The 22,819-nt window shown below is 43.0% G+C and overlaps 1 protein-coding gene and 1 pseudogene across 5 annotated transcripts in view; one reads left to right on the forward strand and one right to left on the reverse strand.

Moving 5' to 3' along the window:
- The window catches only part of ACAP2 (ArfGAP with coiled-coil, ankyrin repeat and PH domains 2), a 165,344-nt gene extending 156,058 nt beyond the window's left edge, over nucleotides 1-9,286 (reverse strand). Inside the window, exon 1 of one of the 5 annotated variants that reach the window (XM_073804053.1) lies at nucleotides 8,104-9,286. In XM_073804053.1, the coding sequence (XP_073660154.1) occupies nucleotides 8,104-8,156 (53 nt within the window). In that variant the 5' untranslated portion in view covers nucleotides 8,157-9,286. The remainder of the gene's footprint in view (nucleotides 1-8,103) is intronic. The other 4 variants (XM_073804055.1, XM_073804052.1, XM_073804054.1 and 1 more) reach the window with 4 other exon arrangements.
- LOC101316555 (large ribosomal subunit protein eL21-like) lies at nucleotides 4,679-5,217 on the forward strand (annotated as a pseudogene).
- Nucleotides 9,287-22,819: the final 13,533 nt, after the last annotated feature.

Raw genomic sequence — 22,819 nt, forward strand, 5'->3', positions numbered from 1 at the left:
CAATCCCCATGGATACCAAGAGACAACTGTATATAATCTAAAAGTAGAGATGGATTTACTACTTCTTTTCTTATATGTATGCCTTTATTTTTCTTTCTGGCCTAATTGCTCTGGCTACAACCTCCACTACACTGCTAAACAGAAGTGGGAAGAACAGACCTTTTCTTGATCTTAGAGAAAAACTTTGTCTTTCACCATTAAGTATGATGTTAGCTGAGAGTGTTTTATACATGTCCTTTATCAGGTTGAGGAATTTTTCTATTCCTAGTTTATTGAGTATTTTCTTTTTTCTAATCTTTGAATTGTATTTATTTTTTTATACAGCAGGTTCTTATTAGTCATCAATTTTATACACATCAGTGTATACATGTCAATCCCAATCACCCAGTTCATCACTACTGAGTATTTTCATCATGAAAGTGAGCTGGATTTAGTCAAATGCTCTCTCTGTATCAAGATGATTATGTGGTTTGCATCATTTGTTCTATTAATACAGTTTACTACATTGATTGATTTTTGTACTCCTGGGATAAATCCCACTTGGTCATGGTGTACAATCCTTTCTATATATTGCTATATTTGGTTTGCTAATATTTTGTTGAGGATTTTAATACCTGTATTCATAACAGATATTGGTATGTAATTTTCTTGTGATATCTTTGGCTTTGGTAGCAGGGTGATACTGGCCCCATAAATCAGTTGGGAAGCGACACTTCGTTCCTACTGTTTCTTCGAAGAGTTTATGAAGGACTGTTGTTAATTCATCTTTAAATATTTGATAGAATTCATCAGTGAAGCCATTTTGGCCTGGGGTTTTCTTTTATTTTTTCTTTTGGGCGGCATTGGGTCTTCTTGCTGCGCGTGGGCTTTTTCTAGTTGTGGCAAGCAGGGGCTACTCCTGGTTGCAGTGCATGGGCTTCTCACTGCGGTGGCTTCTCTTGTTGCGGAGCACAGGCTCTAGACATGCAGGCTTCAGTATTTGCAGCACGTGCGCTCTAGAACACAGGCTCAGTAGTTGTAGCACATGGGCTTAGTTGCTCCGCGGCATGTGGGATCTTCCCAGACTAGGGATCGAAACCGTGTCCCCTGCACTGGCAGGCGGATTCTTAACCACTCCGCCACCAGAGAAGTCCCTGGGCTTTTCTTTTCAGGAAGCTTTTTGATTGCTAATTCAATCTCATGTCTATTCAAATTTTCTATTTCTTCTTGAGCCATTTTCAGTAATTTGTGTCTTTCTAGGAATATATCCATTTCATCTAGCTTAACTAATTTATTGTCTGAGTATTCTTCATAGTATTCTCTCATAATCCCTCTTATTTTTGTAAGACAGCAATGATGTCCCCTCTTTCTGTCCTGAATCTAGAAATTTCAGTCTTCTCCTTTTTTTTCCTTTGTCTAGCTAAAGGCTTGTCAGCTTTGTTGATCCTTATGAATAACCAACTTCTGGTTTCACTGATTTTCTCTAGTTGTTGTACTAGTCTCCATTTTCATTTATTGCTGCTCTAGTCTTTTTTATTTCCTCCCTTTCCCTGCTTTGACATTAGTTTGCTATTCTTTTTGTAGTTTCTTAAGATGGAAGGTTAGATCACTGATTTGAGATCTTTCTTCTTTTTAATATAGGTGTTTGTAGGTATAAATTTCACTCTAAGCACTGCTTTAGCTGCATCCCATAAGTTTAGTATGTTGTATTTTTGTTTCCATTTGTCTGAAAGTATTTCCTTATTTCCTTGTGATTTCCTCTTTGATCCACTAGTTATTTAGGAATGTGTTGCTTAATTTTCAACTATTTATAAATTTTTCAGATTTCCTTCTGTTACTGACTTCTAATTTCATTCCATTGTGGCCAAAGAACATATTTTTCATGATTTCAATCCTTCTGAATTTACTGAAGCTTGTTTAATGCCTTAATATACAGTCCGTGCTAGAAAATGTATTCATGTGAACTGGAGAAAAATATGAATTCTGCTACTGCTGCATGAAGTGTTCTATAGATATCTATTAAATCTTTTTTTGGTTTACAGTGTTATTCACATCTTCTATTTCCTTGTTGACCATCTGGCTAGTTGTTCTACCCATTATTTAAAGTATTTACGTCTCTATTATTGTTGGATTTTCTATTTCTCCCTTCAATTCTGTCAATTTTTGCCTCATGTATTTTGAGGCTATACTAAGTGCATATGTTTATAAGTATATGTCTTCCTGATGGATTGACTCTTTTATCATTAAAAAACGTCCTTTATCTTTAGTAATTTTTGTCATAAAGTCTATTTTATCTGATATTAGTATAGCCATTCCAGCTCTCTTTTGGGTACTGCTTGCACTGTTTATCTTTTTCTATCCTTTTACTTTCAATCTATTTGTATCTTTGAATCTAAAGTATTTCTCTAATAAACAGCATGTAGTTGGATCATCATTGAAATTTTACATAATAAAAAGTTTTAAATAAATAAGGCCAAAATACATAGAAAGACGTAACCTCTTCTGGAATTGAAGAAGCTATTATATAGACAAAATATTCAAGAACAGCCATTAAATTTTTGGAAAAAACAGTAACAAAGGAAAACTTGTCCCACTGGATATCATAACAGACTATAAAATTTTACAACTAATATATTAACAATATTTGCAAGAGAACAAAAAATTACATTGGTAGAAAAGAGCAGAATCCAGAAAAAGACCCATGTTCGTATACATATATGTATATGCACGTATGTGTATAATTTTAAATCAATGGGGAAAGGATGGATTATTCAATAAAAGGTATTAGGACAAGGGCTTCCATTAGGAAGAAAATAAAATAGGATTATCTCCCACACTCAAAACTAAATCCAGCTGCATTACATGAAACTAAAAATTGCTAAAAATAGAAAATATCCTATAATAATGGGAATGGGAACACTTTTCTAGGGAATACACGAATGCCAATTTTTAAACTTCTGTATTATAAAAGACACCATACACACACTTAATGCAAATTTAATTAATGCAATAAAGCCTGTGGCTCAAGAGATGGAGTAAAAGAGTGAATTCACTTCCAAGTCCACCACTTGAAAGTCCACCATTAAGAAGTCAGTTTGGGCTTCCCTGGTGGCGCAGTGGTTAAGAATCCGCCTGCCAATGCAGGGGACACGGGTTCAAGCCCTGGTCTGGCAAGATCCCACATGCCGCAGAGCAACTAAGCCCACGTGCCACAACTACTGACCCTGCGTGCCTAGAGCCCGTGCTCCGCAACAAGAGAAGCCATCACAATGAGAAGCCCGCACACTGCAACGAAGAGTAGCCCCCGCTCTCCGCAACCGTAGAAAGCCCGTACACAGCAACAAAGATCCAACGCAGCCAAAAATAAAATAAATAAAATTTAAAAAAAAAAAGTCAGTTTAACTTCTCAAAATATCCAGTTTGGTAATTTTTAAACATTTTAAAAACAAAGATAGTAATTCCTACATCATAATATATTTTAGTATTAAAAGAGATGGTAGCTATAAAAGCATCTAGTATAAGGTCTGGTATGTTATAAAAGCTTGTTCTTCCTTATTTCAACTTATGCTGGTACTACATTAAATGAGGAATTAGAAGCTGCAATGAGGAGTAGCTGGGTTCCTGTATTTTGGTTCATGATAAAACTATTGATACTTTATAATGCCATTCTACCACTTCTGAAATAAAAACACATTTTGCTTCATCTCTTGCCCACTGTATTTCCATGTATATAAAGTACCAATTGTTAAGAGTGTATACCGGTTCTAAATATGGAAGGTAAAGAGGCAAACCAGCCAGGATTGGCACCAGCTTAAGAGCAAAACATTATATGTATGTGTGTGCACGTGCACACACTTATGTGTGCATTTATTTATTTATTCCAATGTCTTTCAACCATTAAAATCTTTCACCCTAAAACATCTTTTTAAGATTTTTATCCTAAGTTGCTGAACAAGGATATCTGAAATAGAATCAAACAAAAAACCTTCAGATCAGTGCAAAATAAACATTGTTAAGGATAAAAAATAAATGTACCAGATAAAGACTCAATATTTTTATATCTGAGGAATGAATTAGAGCAAAAATCTTCCACAAGTCAAAAAGCACTTGGGACCTCCCTGGTGGTCCAGTGGTACAGAATCTGCCTTCCAAGGCAGGGAACTCCGGTTCCATCCCACACGCCCCGGGACAACTAAGCCCGCCAACTGCTGAGCTCGCGTGCCTCAACGAGAGAGCCCGCGTGCTGCAAACTACAGAGCCCACGCGCTCGGGAACCCACGCCCCACAGCTACAGAGCACACGAGCCCTGGAGCCCACGTGCCACAGCTAGAGAGAGAAAACCCGCACGCCACAACTAGAGAGAAGTTGGTGCACCGCAAGGAAGAGCCTGCACGCCACAACAAAAGGTCCCGCGTGCCACAACTAAGACCCAAAGCAGCCAAAATATAAATAATTTAAAAAAAAAAAAAAAAAAGCACTAGCAGGGGCTTCCCTGGTGGCGCAGTGGTTGAGAGTCCGCCTGCCGATGCAGGGGACACGCGTTCGTGTCCCAGTCCGGGAAGATCCCACATGCCGCGGAGCAGCTGGGCCCGTGAGCCATGGCCACTGAGCCTGCGCGTCCGGAGCCTGTGCTCCGCAACGGGAGAGGCCACAACAGTGAGAGGCCCGCGTACCGCAAAAAAAATAAAAATAAAAAAGCACTAGCGGAACCGCCATCTTCCAGTAATTCGCCAAAATGACCAACACAAAGGGAAAGAGGAGGGGCACCCACTACATGTTCTCTAGGCCTTTTAGAAAACATGGAGTTGTTCCTTTGGCCACATACATGCGAATCTACAAGAAAGGTGATATTGTAGATATCAAGGGAATGGGCACTGTTCAAAAAGGAATGCCCCACAAATATTACCATGGCAAAACTGGGAGAGTCTACAATGTTACCCAGCATGCTGTTGGCATCATTGTAAACAAGTTAAGGGCAAGATTCTCGCCAAGAGAATTAATGTGCGTGTCGAGCATATTAAGCATTCTAAGAGCCGAGATAGCTTCCTGAAACGGGTGAAGGAAAATAATCAGAAAAAGAAGGACGCCAAAGAGAAAGGTAATTGGGTTCAACTGAAGCGCCAGACTGCTCCACCCAGAGAAGCACACTTCGTGAGAACCAACGGAAAGAAGCCTGAACTGTTGGAGTCCATTCCCTATGAATTCATGGCACGATGGGTGTAAAGAAAATAAAAGACCTGGACTGTAAAAAAAAAAAAAAAAAAAAAGCACTAATTCAACTTTTTGTTTCAAACAAAATTTCACTTCCTGAGTGAACCATATGTTTATATAAAGGAAAAAGCACAATTTTTATTAAAATTTTATAAATTTACAGTTTAGGGCCCAAACAAGTTCAAACTTCTTCAACAAATGTTGGTCAAAATGGATAATTCCCACTTTAGAAATGTACACTTAGATGCATTCACTTTCCTACAGATTTTAAATGAACAAGATTTTCACCTTTAGACTGGTTTTTTAAAAACTAAGAAGGGAACCCAAAATTACACAATGAAATGTGCCTTCCAATCTAAAAACAAAACAAAATGTTCACAGGAATGTAAAAGTAACCACGGACTATTCAAATTACTAAAAACAATGTTGCAACTGCAACATCCTTCTCTCCCTATTTCAACCAGTCTTCCTGTTTCCTTACCAATTTAATAGGAAAATTAATGTCTGAAGCTTGAACACTGATGAAATTTTTCTTCAGCAAGAGCTGCCATTTACATTAATTCTACAACATTCAAGGCAGTTATGTCCACATACCAGACTTAAACGCCACAAGATTCATTTGTGAAGGATAATAAAAATAGGGATTAGATTTAAAGCAGCACACTAGATCAGGACACTACAAGGAATAAATAGTACAGCTGCCTTGCTCTCAAAAAAACAAGCCCAGCCGCCACAAATCTTCTCTTTTGATACAAACACTTCAATATATCACTCATAAAGTGCACAATGCTTTTAAAAGTTTCACTTATACATAAGGCATGTGAATAAAAAGACTTCTGAAACATTATTTTCAAATGCTATAGAAGCCTACACAGTAATGGGATTATAGGAAAACTGTAAAAATTAGAAGTGTGAATGATGAGACTTTTATTTCCTGGCATTCTTGCCTCTATTGCAAATTTAATCTAGTCTCACAAATGTATACAAGATATTAGAGTTCTCTGAATCTTGGTTTGTCTTCCCAATTTGCAGCCAACAGCAACTGGAATACCGGAAACAACTCTAGAAAATCCCTAACATCCTAATTAATATAGAATATAAATTACATTCAAGTCTAACAAACGTTCACTATAATATTCCATACGACTTAATCAGTATCTTTTCCTCTTATTTTATATTCAATGATTCTTTTATTTTAAAAACAAAGACAGCACATGGTTTGTGACCAACACCAGGGATTAGAAGCATTTCCAAATCACTTCTCTCAACTTTTTTTTTTTTAATGAAATTTAAACTGTGAAACAAACTGAGCACAAAGCCACATTCTCTAGGTAAAAAGTGCCGTGATTACCTCGTTACCCAGTAATATTAACAACAATTTCACCAAAAAAGTAGAACTTTTTAAGGTACACTTTAAAAATTACTTCCTTTGCCACACAGTCCTGGAATCTAACTTGCAAAGCTGTCCTAAACAATCCATTTGTATCTCCTCTGAGTCCATCAAATCACGCACAATGTAAGTTTTAAAAACTAATACCAACAACAACAATCAAATCAGGTGTACGTTTTTACAAGCAATAGCCCAAATAAAATTAACACCAAAAAACAAACAAAAAAAAAATCAAAGGACATTCTCTTAGAAGTAGGAGCTCCTTAGTTTTACAATAGTTTCTTTGCTTTTCACTGAAAAGAAAATGAAAAATGAAATTAACAGTGATAACGATGAGAACAGTTAGTTCCCAGGCAGAGAGGATGCAGGAATTTACAACCCAGGCTTGGCCTAGAGATCAGCCGGCACATACACATCAATGCTCAGGGGACGCTTTCAAGACATGTCACTATCTAACGGAAGTTCTAAAGGCCTTATTTTTAAGGCCTAAGGACAGCCCTATAAATGCACTGTAAAACACAACCTAGCAAAACTCCATTCTCCAAAACAATTCAAGAGTTTCCTACGATGCCCGAAACCGAAAGAGTCTGTGCTCTGGACACCCTCAGGACTGCCGCCTCTCTCAAGGCAAGGTGGCCAGCCCATGTGAATCGGAGCGCCACCACGTCAGTTTATGTGACAGATCCACTGGGAGCATCCGACGGTGATGGGGGCACTCCCGGGCCGACGCTGCTAGAAGAGGAACAGAAATGCCATCTTCAGGGCCCTCCTACTTCCGTTCTCAAAACAGAAATGCACTGTTTCTCCTAGTCCTCACCCCTCAGCCCGGTACCTCTCGACAGCGGTGCCCCTCCAAAGAGCTTAGGTGTAAAGAAAAGCCTACAGTCTCGGACCAAGGTGGACAGAATGCTGTTGGTCAAAGGACTCCCATCCCCGACTCCCGTGCAAAATCAACCGCCAGCGCCTTCCGAGGAGACCCCCCCAGGCAGGAGACACGCCAGCAGCATAAATCAACATCCCAGTTCGCCCCCCACTCCTTCACCCTCGGGGTAAAAGGAACTAAGTGAACTGCAGGAGGGTGCCCTGCAAGCTCCCTCAAAGAGGGGCTGGGGTGGGGGTGGAAACGAAGAAGCAGCGGAAGGAAGGGGAAAGGACGAGCGGCAAGAGGAAGGGGACGAGAGCGCGCACCGCAAAGGGCACGAGTCTTCGGGGACGCGGCTGCATCCCAGTTCCCCGGAGCTGGTGCGCCCCGCCTCTCGGGCGCTCCGCCCCGGGCAGAGAGCAAGGAAGGGGGATAAGGAGGCAACATCCTCCTCTGGCTCAGCCTCGCCCCTCACGAAGGGCTAGTCGGGGCTGTCGTGCCCTCTCCGGGTCGGGAGCGACGGCATCCGCAGCCTGCCCCGTCGGAGGGCGCGGACTACGGGGCCTCCCGCGCGTTCCGCGGTCTGCCTTTCACGCCCCCACCGCCGGGGGAGGCACCTCCGGGTGACGCCGGCCCGGCGCCAGGCGGCCGCGTCGGCTACCTGAAGCGGGGCGAGTCCTTCAGACACTCTTCGAAATCCACCGTCATCTTCATCCTGCCTCCGCCTCGTCTCGCAAGCGGCGCTGGAAGAGCCGAGGGAGCCGCGGGAGCGGCTGCGCTGGGGACCCAGACGGCTACGGCTGGCGCACGGCCGCGACTAGCGCTGCGCAGAGCTGCGGAGGGCGCCTCGCCCGCTGGTCATAGCAGCCGCGAAGACAGCGGCGGCAGCGACGGCTCCTCAGGCCCCAGTCCTGCCCCTCTTCCTCCCGCCCCCAGCAGAGGACCGACCTCAGGGAAACGACCCGGAGTGACAGCCCCAGCCAGCCAGCCACGAACACGACGGCCAATGGGAGGGGCTTCCGGTAGCACCTCCTGCGGGCGCTCGGGCAACGCGCCTGAGCGACGGTAGCGGAAGCCAATGAGCGGCGCGACCGTGGGAGCCTCCTTGCCAAATACGTCCCGAGGGCCAACCAGAATGCGCGGGCGTCGTTAGGCGGGACGAACCGGTTGCTGGGAGGCCGGCAGCTGAGGCTCCTTGGGAAGGAAGTCACGTGGCTGCGCGCCGCGCTTCCCCCGGAGCCCCCGCCTCTTCTCCTGCTTCTCCAGCCCCGCCCTGCTGAGCTGCCAACAAGGAGGAGCCGCCGCCTGCAGGTCTGAGGAAGGAGAGTTGCTTTTCAAGGCAGCTTTGGCAGAAATCTGAAAAGGGTAAAAGAGTAGAGATTATAAAAGGAAGAGATGGTCTAAGCCACCACTTCCTTTCAGTTTAGAGAAACCGAGGCCAGGAGAGGAGCGAGGGTAACTTTAATGATAAAATCCGTCTTTCACTTACCGGCTTCATCACGTAATAATTTGGAAGTATCTCCCATGTATTGATATATATTTTCATATAACCAGAGACTACTTTCAGAAGGAGCTGGCATTTGGGGTGGGCATGGAAAGATCAGAAGGATTTAGACAGATGGGGGAGGCAGGGCGTTTTGTGTGGAGGAACCGTTCTCAAAACCACAGAAAACATTCCTCCTTACTGACGCCTTTCTCTCAGTAGCCTTTGCCAGTTCTAAGATGATAGGATTCTGAAAATGCAGGCTCATTTACTCAACTTGCAACACCTGCCCTCTGATACACGATTTTTCTAGGAGCCACTGTAAGATACTCATCTTCTGATGCCCACAATAATCCCACAATCCCCTACTTCTGATTCTTAGATGCCACGGACTCATGGCATGTAAGTAAAAAGTACCATGGATACATTGTATTTACGTATATACTTCTAAACTCAACCTAAAAACCATACCTGTAAAAATGCACAGGGAGGGTTAGAACAGCATAGTGGCTCTGGAGGTAAACTTCCTGGATTTGCCTGCTAGCTTTCTCACTGCAAAATGAAGATAATACCACTGATCTGACAGAGTGTCCTGAGGCTGAACAGATAAGAACTCAAGTCAACAGTGCCACATAGTAATCATTCAGTTAATGTTGGTTATTATCATAATTGTACCACTTTCTTCTTCAGTACCATAAGCAGAAGTTAGGTTTAAGTCTTCTCACTTCCACTGCCTAAAGTCTTATATAATAACCCTTTTGACCATCTGGTTAAGTATAGCATGATGGCATGCTGTTTTTCATAACGTATGGTTATATCTTGATCTCTTCATCACCTTTAGAAAGTAACAGCATACTTTTGAGACATTTCAAAGAATATACGAGCATTATATATGTTTCTTCTTTGTTTATAAACTTGGTTTCTTTTTTTAATTGAATTGCATAGCCCTAGAATCTACACAGCTTCTCTTAATAACTAGAAACTATTTGGCAGTTAAACATTCAGTGTCCTCAGACACTTCAGTTAGTCAAAACAACCTCTTCTTAGATTTGTAACTTCTGTGTCAAATTTAGAGAGTTGGCCATTTCTACATTTAATTGTATTCCGTATGCATGACAACTAATCTGTGTATATGATATCTTATTGTTTCAATGACTCAACACAATGTAACCTTTTGGAAGACCCCTAACATGACACTTTGAGATTCAGATTAAAATTCAACTGCATGGCACCATCAATGCAAATAACTAACCTAATTATCAAATGAACATCTTTCTGTGGATGGCTAAATTTACGTATACCTAGTTAGTGATAACGCTGTCACAATTTTTCTTTGCCCTGTGATAAAGCAAGCATTTTGGGGTGTCAATTGTAAGATACGTCTTAAATTGAGAAATATTAAAAGTGAGATAGGGTAGGAACATTGAGTCTTAGAATAGAATTACAATATCATTATTCTTATAATAATGGAAACCAAGGCCCCAAGATACAAAAATAACTTGCTAGGTGACTCAGGCCCCATGATCCAGACTCTAACTGCAAACTGCCCACTCTCCCTTTAGAATTCAGCCTTTACAGTTGTGGCTCTGTCTGCCTGTGAAGCATTTCCTTTTCATCTCTTTAAAACGCAGCTCAGGGCTTCCCTGGTGGCGCAGTGATTGAGAGTCCGCCTGCCGATGCAGGGGACTCGGGTTCGTGCCCCGGGTCGGGAGGATCCCACATGCCGTGGAGCGGCTAGGCCCCTGAGCCATGGCCGCTGAGCCTGCACGTCCGGAGCCTGTGCTCCGCAACGGGAGAGGCCACAACAGTGAGAGGCCCGCGTACCGCAAAAAAAAAAAACAAAAAAAAAAAACGCAGCTCAGATGCCACCTCTTTCAGGAAGCCTTCCCTGTTTGCTGAAATACAGACCTCTCTTTTCAACACACAGTGAAAGTTAGTTACCAGGCCCAGTCTACACTCTTAGATGATATAAATGATCAGAACTTAAATCTCTTCCAAATTTCTTCTCCCCAGACTTCCTAGTTCCTTCCTCCAAACCCTCTGGAACCCTGCATACCCACAGCCCTTCCCAGAATGCTTCTGATTTTCTCTGAGAATACTTTTGACTATACATCCTCTCGAGCAGAGGTTGTTCAGTGCCCCTTCTCTGATCTTTCTGAACCAGGATACATAGTCGACAAGGGTCTAACTCTTGACAGCAACTTATAATTTATATTCCACCTTCATGTAAGAATTTCTTCTTTGAGGCTAATATCATCTAAATAAACCACTGTCTTACTTGCCTCATTGCTGTTATCTACCAATTTCCTAGTAGCCCCCTCCCTTAGCCTGACTAATTGCATTGCAAATTATCTCAAGAAAAGGGAATTATGATGAAGGTAACCATTAGCAGTTACTAGAACTGAGAAGCCCAGAAACTCAGGCATCTCTGGGCACTGGTTTCCCTCTCTTAGCAGCTGTATCCTCTCTCTTTCTCACCTACTCCCCAACTCCCACCAGTTTCCTCCTTGCTCTCTTAGGGATTCTGTTCCCCTGTGAACCTGGCTTGCATATAAGCCCTCACTGCTAACTTGTTCCTTCAACAAGTTGGTTGTCAGATGGCTATAGGGGCCAAGCAGATAAAGTAAATGAATGAAGCTGGCCAGGTGTGAGCATATGGCGTGGGGAAGGCCATGGCGAAGGGGAAAGCAGGTGCCCTGTGTTCTACTTGGCTTCAGTTTTTGCCATATCAGACTTTTGAATTTTACAAGAGAAACCAAATAGCCAGATTTCAATGTGAAACCTTCCAATTCTCAAACGTTGGCAACCCATTCAAAATATTATAAAACATCGCACAGGTCATAAAAATGTATCCGGGCCACTCTGCAACTTCTGCTAAATATTTCTTGACAATTCTTGATGTATCCTTTCAACCTATGCTCCTAGAGCTTATCATTTTAACCTGTTTTCCAATTCCCAGATCCCAGGAGAAAATCCGATTAACGCAGCTCATCTTTTCGTGACAGGTCACACAGGTCCCTGGCAAGCAGATAGAAGGGCAGGATCACTCAACTTAATCATTTGTACAGGAATGGTGTCAGGATGCAGGATTCAGGACAGCTGACTACTAGACAAGGAAATTTCCCTAAAAGAAGGTGTCGATGGCCAGGTCCCATAAAACGCAGCTAGTAAACTCTCATCCAAGACTTTGGGCTCTCACTCACAGTCTTCCAACCCCAATTCCTACCCTCAGCTAAGGAGATTTCAACATTCACTCATTCCTTCTTCATTCAATAATATCCATTGAGCATGTACTCTGGCCAAACCCTGTGGTAGGCTTTGAGGTTTACAGGTGAAATAAACAGTGTCTCCCGTCTAGAGCTATCAGACCAGAGGGGGAAATATGTGATTAGTTCTGGGCCAGGGGCAGGCACAGGGGGCTACTCATACTCTGATGGTCATTTCTCCCAGTGAAGGAAATAAGGTTCTCATACCTCCACAGATATGAGGGATCTTGAAAAAGATCCAAGAGAAGGTGTGGAAGGTCTTTCCAAGGACCTTTAATCACAGAGAACTATGTGACTAAAGCACAGAGGTAAACGGTGACCAGATACCAAGGACCTTGTCTGCCACACTAAGGAATTTGTATCTTAAAGCAGTGGGAAGCCACTGGGAGAATTTAAGCCTGGGAGTGAGATCTGATTTGAATTTTAAAGGACAGTGGGACAAGGGGGTGGGGGCAATTTCGAGGTTTTCAATCAAGGCAACCGCAATCAAGAGATGTTTAGGGGGCTTCCCTGGTAGTGCAGTGGTTAAGAATCCGCCTGCCAATGCAGGGGACACGGGTTCGAGCCCTGGTCAGGGAAGATCCCACATGCCCCGGAGCAACCAAGCCCGTGTGCTACAACTACTGAGCCTGTGCTCTAGAGCCCGCGCGCCACAAGTACTGAAGCCCGCGTGCCTAGAGCCCGTGCTCTGCAACAAGAGAAGCCACCACAATGAGAAGCCCGCGCACTGCAACGAAGAGTAGCCCCCGCTCGCCGCAACTAGAGAAAACCCGCGCGCAGCAACGAAGACCCAACGCAACCAAAAATAAATAAATAAATAAATTTATACTTAAAAAAAAAAAGATGTTTAGGAAATACAGTTAAAAGGTTCTGATGGCCAAATGAATGTAAGAGAGGCAATGAAGACTGAACCCCTAGGATGACTCCAGGTTACAGGTTGTGGTGACTGGTAGGAGGTGGTGTCATTCACACAGAGAGAAGAAAGGTTATCTCTTTGGCTCAGAATATGTCACTCCAGAAAGTCCTTACATGTTCCCATGTTAAACTTTGTCTCACCCAGAACATTCCATGCACAAGCTCAACCTTCAATGTTCCCTGCTGTCTCACTCACACACATTCACTTCACACCCCAAGTCCCGACCCCAGGACTCTCTCTTTAAGGCTGTTGGTATCCACCTGTCTGGTCTTCCTCCACTACTTCAACAGCTTTTTTTTTTTTTTTTTTTTATCATGCCCCCTACCTCTCCCTAGGTCATTCCCTGGCTATTTCACACACCCAGCACTGGATCAATCCAAAGATTTCCTTCATGATGCCTCCCCCGCTAATTGTTGAGCAATACTGGAGACAATTTATATCTTAAAGCAATGGGAGCCATTGGAAGAGTTTAAGCAGAGGAGTGTGATGTGATCCAATTTGTATGTTAAAGGGGGCTGGGTAGGCAAGAGTTGAAGGCTTTCACGGCTGAGACTGTATCACTGCATTCAGTAGTTCAAGACTTGGACACTACATACTTAGGCGTTTCAACTGTCTTTGTATTATTTATGTTGCCACATCCCTGGTGCACTGACACAATGGCTATTCCCAAACTTTGCCAGCCAAGCTGTGGCCCACGCCTCCATGATCTGTAGATAATTTTGCCTCTTCACAAAGAAGACAGGAGTCATTAGGTAGGAATACTCTTCCCAGCCCTGCCCCGCATACTCATCTACATTCCCATCTTCCTTACTTCTTACCCACCTATCTCAGAGGAAAGTGTATCTTTTCCTTGTGCTCCAGACCTCACCCCTTCCATTCTCCTCTGAGAAAGGTTCTTTCTCGGTATCCTCACCCTTTCTCTCCACTGACCTTTCTTTTCTCTTTGAAGAAAAGAGAAAGAAATGGAAGCATATATCCTCTGTATCGGTAAGGATCATTTTTGTTGTAAGAGAAACTATTTGAGTAAGGCAAAAATAAAGAGTTCATGATAAAATAGGATGATTTCACCTGGAATGGAGATGACAGGCTTTCCATGGACCTTGAGAAGTAGTTGGAACCAGGCCCCGTAAAGCCTGGATGCTCCCTCCCCTCTGTCCTTTCCAAACATCTGCTTTGTTCTTCTGCACACCTGAAGCTCATTTCACCTGACTGTCCGGGCCCAGCTCCCGAGATTAACCAACCAACTGGCAAGAAAGGGTTTTCTCTCTTGACCCAAATTCTAAATTTCTTGGGGGAAGTATCAGCCCAGCTTGGATGATGTACCCCATCAAGGGCCAACTGACCACATCAAGGGGACAGCCACATACAAACATAGCTTCAGAAGCCTCCCTCTGTGACCATGTGGATAGGGGATCAGTTAGCAAAGAAGGCAGACAGGTGAGTTGAGTAAATCCCCCCCTTTGGCTGTTGCCAAATCTCCCTCCATTGCTTCCTAAGATTCTTAAGAGCATGGTCAACACATTTTCTTCTCCTGTTCATTCCACTATCCACTGCATTCTGTTCTCCACTCCCTACCCACCCCCATCAGCTGTTTTCAGTAAGGTCCCTTTCTGATTGCCAAGCCAAAGGACACTTTCCAGTACTTATTTTTCCTAACATCTCTTCAGCGCTTGACACTCTTGGCAACTCTTTTCACCTTGGGAACTCATAGCACTCTCATGCTTAAAATTCTTCAATAGTTTATCATCACCTAAAGCTACGGTTTTTAAGCTTTCCTTAATCATGGGGCCCTTTGTTTAAAAGAAAAAGTCTTTCACTAGTACCCACTATTAAACGGGTAAAAGCAGAGTTGGTGTGGTTGAATTAGGGGTGGGAGACCCAGGCCCCTGCCCACCTGGGCCCACTCCGCATTCCCAGATGACCCACCAGTGGACTCCAAAGAGACCTCACAGCTCTACTGAATAGAATTTGAAAACCACAGATCTGTAGGATAAACTCCAAATTCCTTAATTTCAAAAATCAGGCCCCGTCAACCTGCCAACCTTTCCTACCTTCTTTGCTGCCAATCTCTCTACTCCAGACAGGTTCAGCCATCCACGAAGGGATTCTTTCAGTGGCTTTGGTGTGCTTTTTTCTCAGCCCCACCGTGGCACTTGATGATTCCTCTGCCTGAGTGGGCCTCCTTCCTCTGTGTGCCTGGTGAGCTCCAATCCATTATTTGTAAGTTGGCTTAAATGGAATCTCCTCAGGTGCTTCCCACATGACGTGACTTCTCCTTTGTGTCAGCACATAACTCCATTAGAACAGAGTTCAGTTCAGCTTTATAATTTGAGATTTTTATACTCATGTTCTCTTCAGACCTGGAGCTGCTGGGTGGTGACATTATGTTCTTTTCACCTTTTTAGCTCTGGAACCTAGCCTAGTGCCTGGCACTTACTAAGTGTCTGATAAATGTTGAGTAAATAGATGTATTTCTCTCCCCAGATGATCTTTTTCTTATTCGCATCCCCATGGTTACTTCCCCACCAGATTATGGGTAAGTATATACTTCCCCACCAGATTATGAGCTCAGATTACAATACTTATATGTTAGGGTGATGGTGAGAACTGAATAAGATATACATAAAAGTGCCTAACAATGCCTGATTCATTGGGAGTTTTTCATCCTGGCTGTATAACAGAATCCCCTTTAGAGTTGTTCTGTGTTTGTTTGTTTTAATGTAGACTTGTGGGCCCTACTTATTAAATCAGATTTTCCAGAGGTGGTCCAGGGCATAAGTCCCACAGATGACTCTGATGCACAGCCTTCATAATTGAAACTCAGTACATGCTACCTAATGTTCATTTTGTAACTGGCAAAGGTCCTGTTGGGTCTATACTTCAGTATAGTCTGTACCCTCTGCTGCTCTTCTTACTTCCTTCTGCCCCCTTCCCACCTTCCTGCCTTTATTACATAGTAAGAAGACTTACTCTTTGCCCAACTACGACCCCCACAGATCCAAAACACCAAAGTTTCTAAGATTAAGAATCAAGAATGTAACTTCTTGATCTGGCTATGGTCTCTCTCTCAGCGCTTTCCTGGAAGTCCTCTCTCATAACCACCACATTTAATTGATCCTCAGATCCTGTTAACTTTTTCTTGTGTAATAGCTCTTGAATTTGTGCCCAACTTCCAATCCTCATTGCCACTGCCTTGGTTCAAGGCCTTCAATATCCCTTGCCAGAATTATTCTAAATAGCATCCTAACTGGGCTCCTTGCTTGTTATAGGCTGAACTGTGTTCCCCTCAAATTTATATGTTGAAGCCCTGTGCCCAGGACCTCAGAATGCGATTATATTTGGAGATGGGGTCTTTATGGAGGTATTAAGGTTAAGTGAGGTCATAATGGTGGGGCCCTCATTTAACAGTATGAGTGATATCCTTATAAGAAGAGGAAGGGATCCTAGGGATGCAGGCACACTGAGAAAAGGCCAAGTGAGGACACAGAGAGAAGGCAGCTGCCTGCAAGGCAAGGAGAGAGGCCTCAGGAGATACCTGCCAACACATTGATTTTGGACTTCCAGCCTCCAGAACTGTGAGAAAATAAATTTCTGTGGTTTAAGCCACCCAACCTGTGGTATTTTGTTATGGCAGCTCTAGCAAACTAATAGAGTCTTGGGTGTCCGGGGAATCCTCCACTTTACTCAGCAGAGTCAGCCTGCCACCGTCAAAGCCGGAACGGCTGTCATTCTCTTTCCCAGCCCTCCTCACACAGAGGAGGAGGGATTGTGACCTAGGCTTGGCCAGTGAGAAGCAGCCACCCCAATCTTGGTCTCAAGTCATAGACAGAAGAGGAAACTAAAAACATTGTTTTGTCCAGTCCCTTGTAAACTTTATAGGTGAAGAAATGGAGGCATAGCAAAGAGTAATCTGTGCACTTATCAGACCTCACGGGGATTCCATGCCGGAGCCCAGGCTCAGCACACTGCTTCCTATTTCTCCTAAAAGCCCAGGAACTAAGGCCAGCTCCACTGGTGCTGGTCATCCAGCACCTGAACACAGTCAGGGCCTGGTCAGCAAGGACAGAGGGGCACTGGTGTCTGCCACAATGGCAAAGGATCAATGTGACTAACCCTGACAAATCAAGAAGAAAAAGAAGGAAAAGACAAGAATGCTCATATCTTAAAAAATGGAAGTAATACAAATGGACAAAAAATTACAAAATTCAGAAATCAAATACATGCAAATTAGAAAGATATACCTTTTCCTCCCCTCTCAGATGGTAAAGATGGAAGAGAATGCCCTAGAAAACAACCCATTAGAGTGTAAACCTCCTGAGAGCAGAGACTTCTGTTTTGCTCGCCACTATATCCCTGTCATGTGGTACAGAGCCTGGCAGATAGTTGGGGCAATTTAATATTTAATATTCAGTAAGTGACTAGCACACCTGTGTGAGATCGGCTTTCCTTATTGCACAGGAAGGCAGTCAAATCCAAGCCCTGCAGCCTTCCCTCTGCCACACACAACACATAAGAAAATACCTGTTCTTTAAAGAAGTATGACTGGCGGGCTTCCCTGGTGGGCGCAGTGGTTGAGAGTCCGCCTGCCGATGCAGGGGACGCGGGTTCGTGCCCCGGTCCAGGAAGATCCCACGTGCCGTGGAGTGGCTGTGCCCGTGAGCCATGGCCGCTGAGCCTGCGTGTCCGGAGCCTGTTGGCTCCACAACGGGAGAGGCCACAACAGTGAGAGGCCCGCGTACCGCAAAAAAAAAAAAAAAAAAAAAAAAAGAAGTATGACTGGCTGTACCACACAGTTCTGAAAGCTCTGGTACATGAGAAGATAAAGTACCTTCAAAAAGGAAACAGGAAACATGTATAAGAAGGAAAAATTAAGTAATTTTTCTCACTGGTGAGACTGTGTAGATAGAGGTTCTCATACACTGGAGAAGCACAGAACTTTTCTGAAGGACCGTTTGGCAATATGTATCAAAGTGCTAAATATGTTTATCTTTGAATTTATCTTAAGAAAAGGATAGGAGATATGTACATATACATGTTTGCTGCAGTGTTATTTCTGGAGAAAAAAAGATATATTCTAAATTTTTACTAATAGACGGGTTAAATAAACTATAATATATCCATACAGTAGAATACTATGTAATGAGAAGAAAATAAATCCAATATTAGCAATGATTATTAGTTTTGGTTTAATCCTTTATCGTTTACCTCCTTTCTTTGTAAACATATATATTACTTTTATAATTGAAAAAAAGTCTTCAGACCTATTATTCCAAGAAAAGTAGACCCTAAAGTGTTTAAAATTTTACCTATTTGCTCTATTTTAATCACTTATATCCTGTATGTCTCTTAAATTAAGAAAATATTAAATAATAAGGCAGTTAAAATGAAAGTTTTTCTAAAAACATGGAAACTATGGGAAAGAGAATAAAAAGTTATGCTAAGAACCCAGGCTCTTTTTTTTTGGACAAGGTTAAAAATAAAATACACTGTTATGTTGTTCCAATTAACTGAGAAAAGAATTCATACCACTAACACAGGAAAGACAAACATTTTCCAAGAGAAATTTATACAAGCTTAATTTCTGTTCCTATCACCTGTTAGGCAACTAATGTGCACTTCCACTGAACCCTCTCTTTAGTGCTGAATTCATGGCTTTGAAAGTGCTTACACATGAGGATGTGGTATTATCACAAGGACATTTTGGTACTTCCTTTTAGTGGGCCTCAAAACACATACCCTGTTTTCTTTACTTTTGTTATTTTAAAGAAAGTTTGGGATTTCCAAATATGAAAATGAAGCTTTACTAGGGGACTTCAGTTTTGTTGCTGTTGTTTATGATTTAAATACTTTGAACATTTGCACATGTACAAAGGGGTATGCACTGAAGAGCAGGTCTCCTTCCTGCTGCTGTTGATGCTAGGAGCACTCATGTCTTAGGCTTCACTGCTTCCTTCCTTACCTACCAAGGGCCACCCATGACCTTCAGCAGAACATTTACTGCTTTTCTTCCTAATATCTGTCTTTTGCCTTTAACTGTCTCTTGGCAGAGGTGCTAGGGAAGTAGAAGGCAATAGAAATAAATTTGTCTTCTTCCTCCTCGTCTTCCTTCATGTGCTAATGTTGGTATTGTTAGGTAAAACCAAGCTATTGATTTTCATGGCTGAAATTTAAAACTTTTTAAAAAAATTTTTATCGACTGTAGGAATAGAGCCAAATATGTCCCTCACTAGAAGAGCTAAGAAGCTGCCTACCTCATTCCTTAATCTCTCCTAATGACAGGGTGGCTTGTTGTTGTTGCTTAAAAAAAGAAAAAGAGGGGGGAGGAGCTGACGAACTTTACCTATTTATTAGTTCCTTTGAACACACTGTGCTATATCAAGGTATAGATCTACATTATGAGGGAAGTATTCTTGTTTAAAATGTAATGTTGACATTACTCATAGCCTTTTGCACCAACACAAATGCTCGCCCAAATCCTACAAATCCAAAGCTACACATTCAAACACCAGATGTGTGTGCTCTGGGAATGCAAGGGGAAGGATGATGTTTCAAGTTAGTAAAATATCAAGTACAAGGCATAAACTGTTAGAGATGTGGCAGAGTCCAGGAGTACAAGGGGTTAACGGCCCCACCCCGACATGGGGCCTCAGTGCCTGAAGTGTAATGCTGTTCAATGTACTGTGATTTCAACATGACTGGTCACAAAATAGCTACATTCAAAGAACAGAAATTGTCCAACTCCTCTCGTCCCAGCCACCACGACTCCAGTTCCTTGCAGTTCTGACTCCAGCTTTCTTACCTCTCTCAGAGAATTAGAACACCTGTTAGAGCAAAACTAATAGGTGGGCTAGTGCCAGTGGTGCGCCGCCACTGACAAAAGGGGTGTGTATCACCGCTGGCATTGGTTACATTGCTACATACATATAACTAGCCAGAGTCAACCCTCCCCTCCACCCATGGAACAGCTGACCTGCCAGGCAACTTCTGGCAAAGAAGCTCCACAGAGACGACCGTCAGGCATGCAGAGACCACCAACCTTCTGACGGACATAACAGCCCTCACTGTTCTCCTCAGCTGATTCCATAACTGGCCGCTGAAAGGGGCCTGGGTGGGCAAGGGCACTGCCACAGAGCTGTCGGCAGCTTGTCGACATGATTCGAAGGCGGCCGAGGTGGGTGGCACTATGGAGATAAGCAGTTCACACTTCCCCATCCTTCCCCCCACTCCCTAACTTGGAAACACAAGGTACTTTGGGATCTGAAATCAGCCTCCCGCAGCTGCTCTGCCCTGGATTGTGCTTTGCCAACTGCTTCCTTGGGGCCGTCTCTCAAGGAGTGGTTGGGTTTTGCCTTTTAGCTCACTATAGGTCACAGCAAGACGTTTGGCCACACAACCAAACAGGGAGGACCTCCTATATCAGGAGTCATGATCTTACAGAGCCATAAGAACCTTCAGGATTCTATAAAGGACTCACCCAGGGTGACACAGCCAGCTTGCAGAACAAGAATTCAAACAGGTCTCCTGAAGCACTGTTTCTCAAACTTGTGAAACCAGGATCCATGGTCAGAAATACATTTAACCTCGTTACCAATGAGTGAGTGAAATGTAGACATACATGTGATTGAAACAGACATGGCATGACACAGTATTACCCTTTCCAAATGCTATGCTCTGTTTTCTTTTCTGTTGTTTTTATTATCATTATTTTTTGGCCGCACCGTGCAGCTTGCAGGATCTTAGTTCCCTAACCAGGGATTAAATCCGGGCCCTTGGCAGTGAGAGTGAGGAGTCCTAACTGCTGGACCATCAGGGAGCTCCCTCTGTTATTATTTTTAAAAAGTTTTTTTGACCTACTAAATCGGTCTATGACCCACTAATGAGTCACAACTTGCAGTTTGAAGAGGCCCATACACATAAGCAAAAACTCCTTGTGCTATTTCATTTTGAACCATCTGGCTCATTTTAAACTAGGTACATAGTAAAAATTTCTGAAAATAAGAGTATAGTCATCCCTCTGTAGCAGCCCTCTTCTTCTGTCTTCAAAGCCAGTAATGTACAGTTCTGTGTCCATACTTCCCTCTGACCACAGTCAAGAAAGGTTATCTACCTTTAAGCAGTCATGTGATTAGGTGGGGACCACTTGAATAATCCAGAATAATCTCTGCATCTCAAGGTCCTTAATCACATCTGCAAAGTTCCTTGGTCACATGAGGTGGTATATTCATAGGTTCCAGGGATTAGAAAATGGACATGTTTGGGGAGGGTATTATTCTGCCTACAACAAATGACTTGATCTGACTTAAGGTTTTACCAGGATAACCCTGAGTGCTCTGTAGGGGACAAGGGTGGAAGCAGGGAGACCAAGTAGGAGGCTATTAGAATAATCCAGGTGAGAGCTGATCAAGGCCTGAGTGCCAGCAGTAGAGGTGGTGACATGTAGCCTAATTCTGGTTTTTTTGTGCAGGTAGAGCTGACATGATTTGCTGATGGATTGGATGTGGGGTATGAGAGGAGGGTGTCAAGGATAACTCCAAGGATGACACTCTCCCCCCCACCCCCTTAGAGTACTTGACCTATGTTGTGTTGATTTGTTTAACTATCTTCCCTGTAAGACTGAAAGTTCTAAGGGAGAAGGGCTCAAATCTGCCTTGTTCATTGTTGTATTCTCACATCAAGGAGTGCATAGAACATAGCGATACAGCTCATAACTGCTACTTATTGAGCCGTTGCTACGTGCCAGGCACTTAACATAATCTCATTTAATCATCAGAACAGCCTTATGAGGTAGGTACTATTATTATCCTCATTTACTAAGTGAGGAAACTGAGGCCCAGAGAAATGAAATGACATACACCAGTGAATACAAGGGTGGAATTCAAATCCATATTGAGAGGCTTCCCTAGTGGCGCAGTGGTTAAGAATCTGCCTGCCAATGCAGGAGACGTGGGTTCGATCCCTGGTCCGGGAAGATTACCACATGCCACGGAGCTACTAAGTCCATGTGCACAACTACTGAGCCTGTGCTCTAGAGCCCACAAGCCACAACTACTGAAGCCCTCGCGCCTAGAGCCCGTGCTCCGCAATAAGAGAAGCCACCGCAATGAGGCAATGAGAAGCCTGAGCACTGCAACGAAACAGTAGACCCTGCTCTCCTCAACTGGAGAAGGCCCATGTGCAGCAATGAAGGCCCAACGCAGCCAAAAATTAAAAAATCTTAAAAATAAATAAAACAAATCCATATTGAATAAATGAAATAAAATAATTCTTTCAAGATAAGCAAACATTTGGGTTTAGCTAAATATTCTAACCACATATGAAATGGGAGAGGGAGAAAAGGACATAGATTTACAAATATTTCAAAGTTTTAGCCGTAGAAAAATCATGTCAAAAAATAACAAATGTTAGTGTCACTAACTTAAGGGTTCTCAAACTATAGTCCATCTTAGCTGTGGTTTGGTTACTGTGATGACTTATACAGACAGTAACTTCAAAAATGTTTTATAACCAATCCGGAGGCAGAGAAGAGAAAAACAGATGACATCAGGCAGACCATGGGGGCACAGTAAAAAACGTCCAGACATGAGAGTGAAGAGGGAGGAATTTTAGTCTTACTTTAGTCCCATCCACTTATTAGCCAATACTCTTAAGGCATTTATTTCATCTTTCTGAGACCATCTCAACTATAAAAACGATATAGTATTTTCTGCTTTAC

This window comes from Tursiops truncatus, chromosome 4 (genome assembly GCF_011762595.2).
Source record: "Tursiops truncatus isolate mTurTru1 chromosome 4, mTurTru1.mat.Y, whole genome shotgun sequence".
In the NCBI taxonomy this organism is placed as follows: domain Eukaryota; kingdom Metazoa; phylum Chordata; class Mammalia; order Artiodactyla; family Delphinidae; genus Tursiops; species Tursiops truncatus.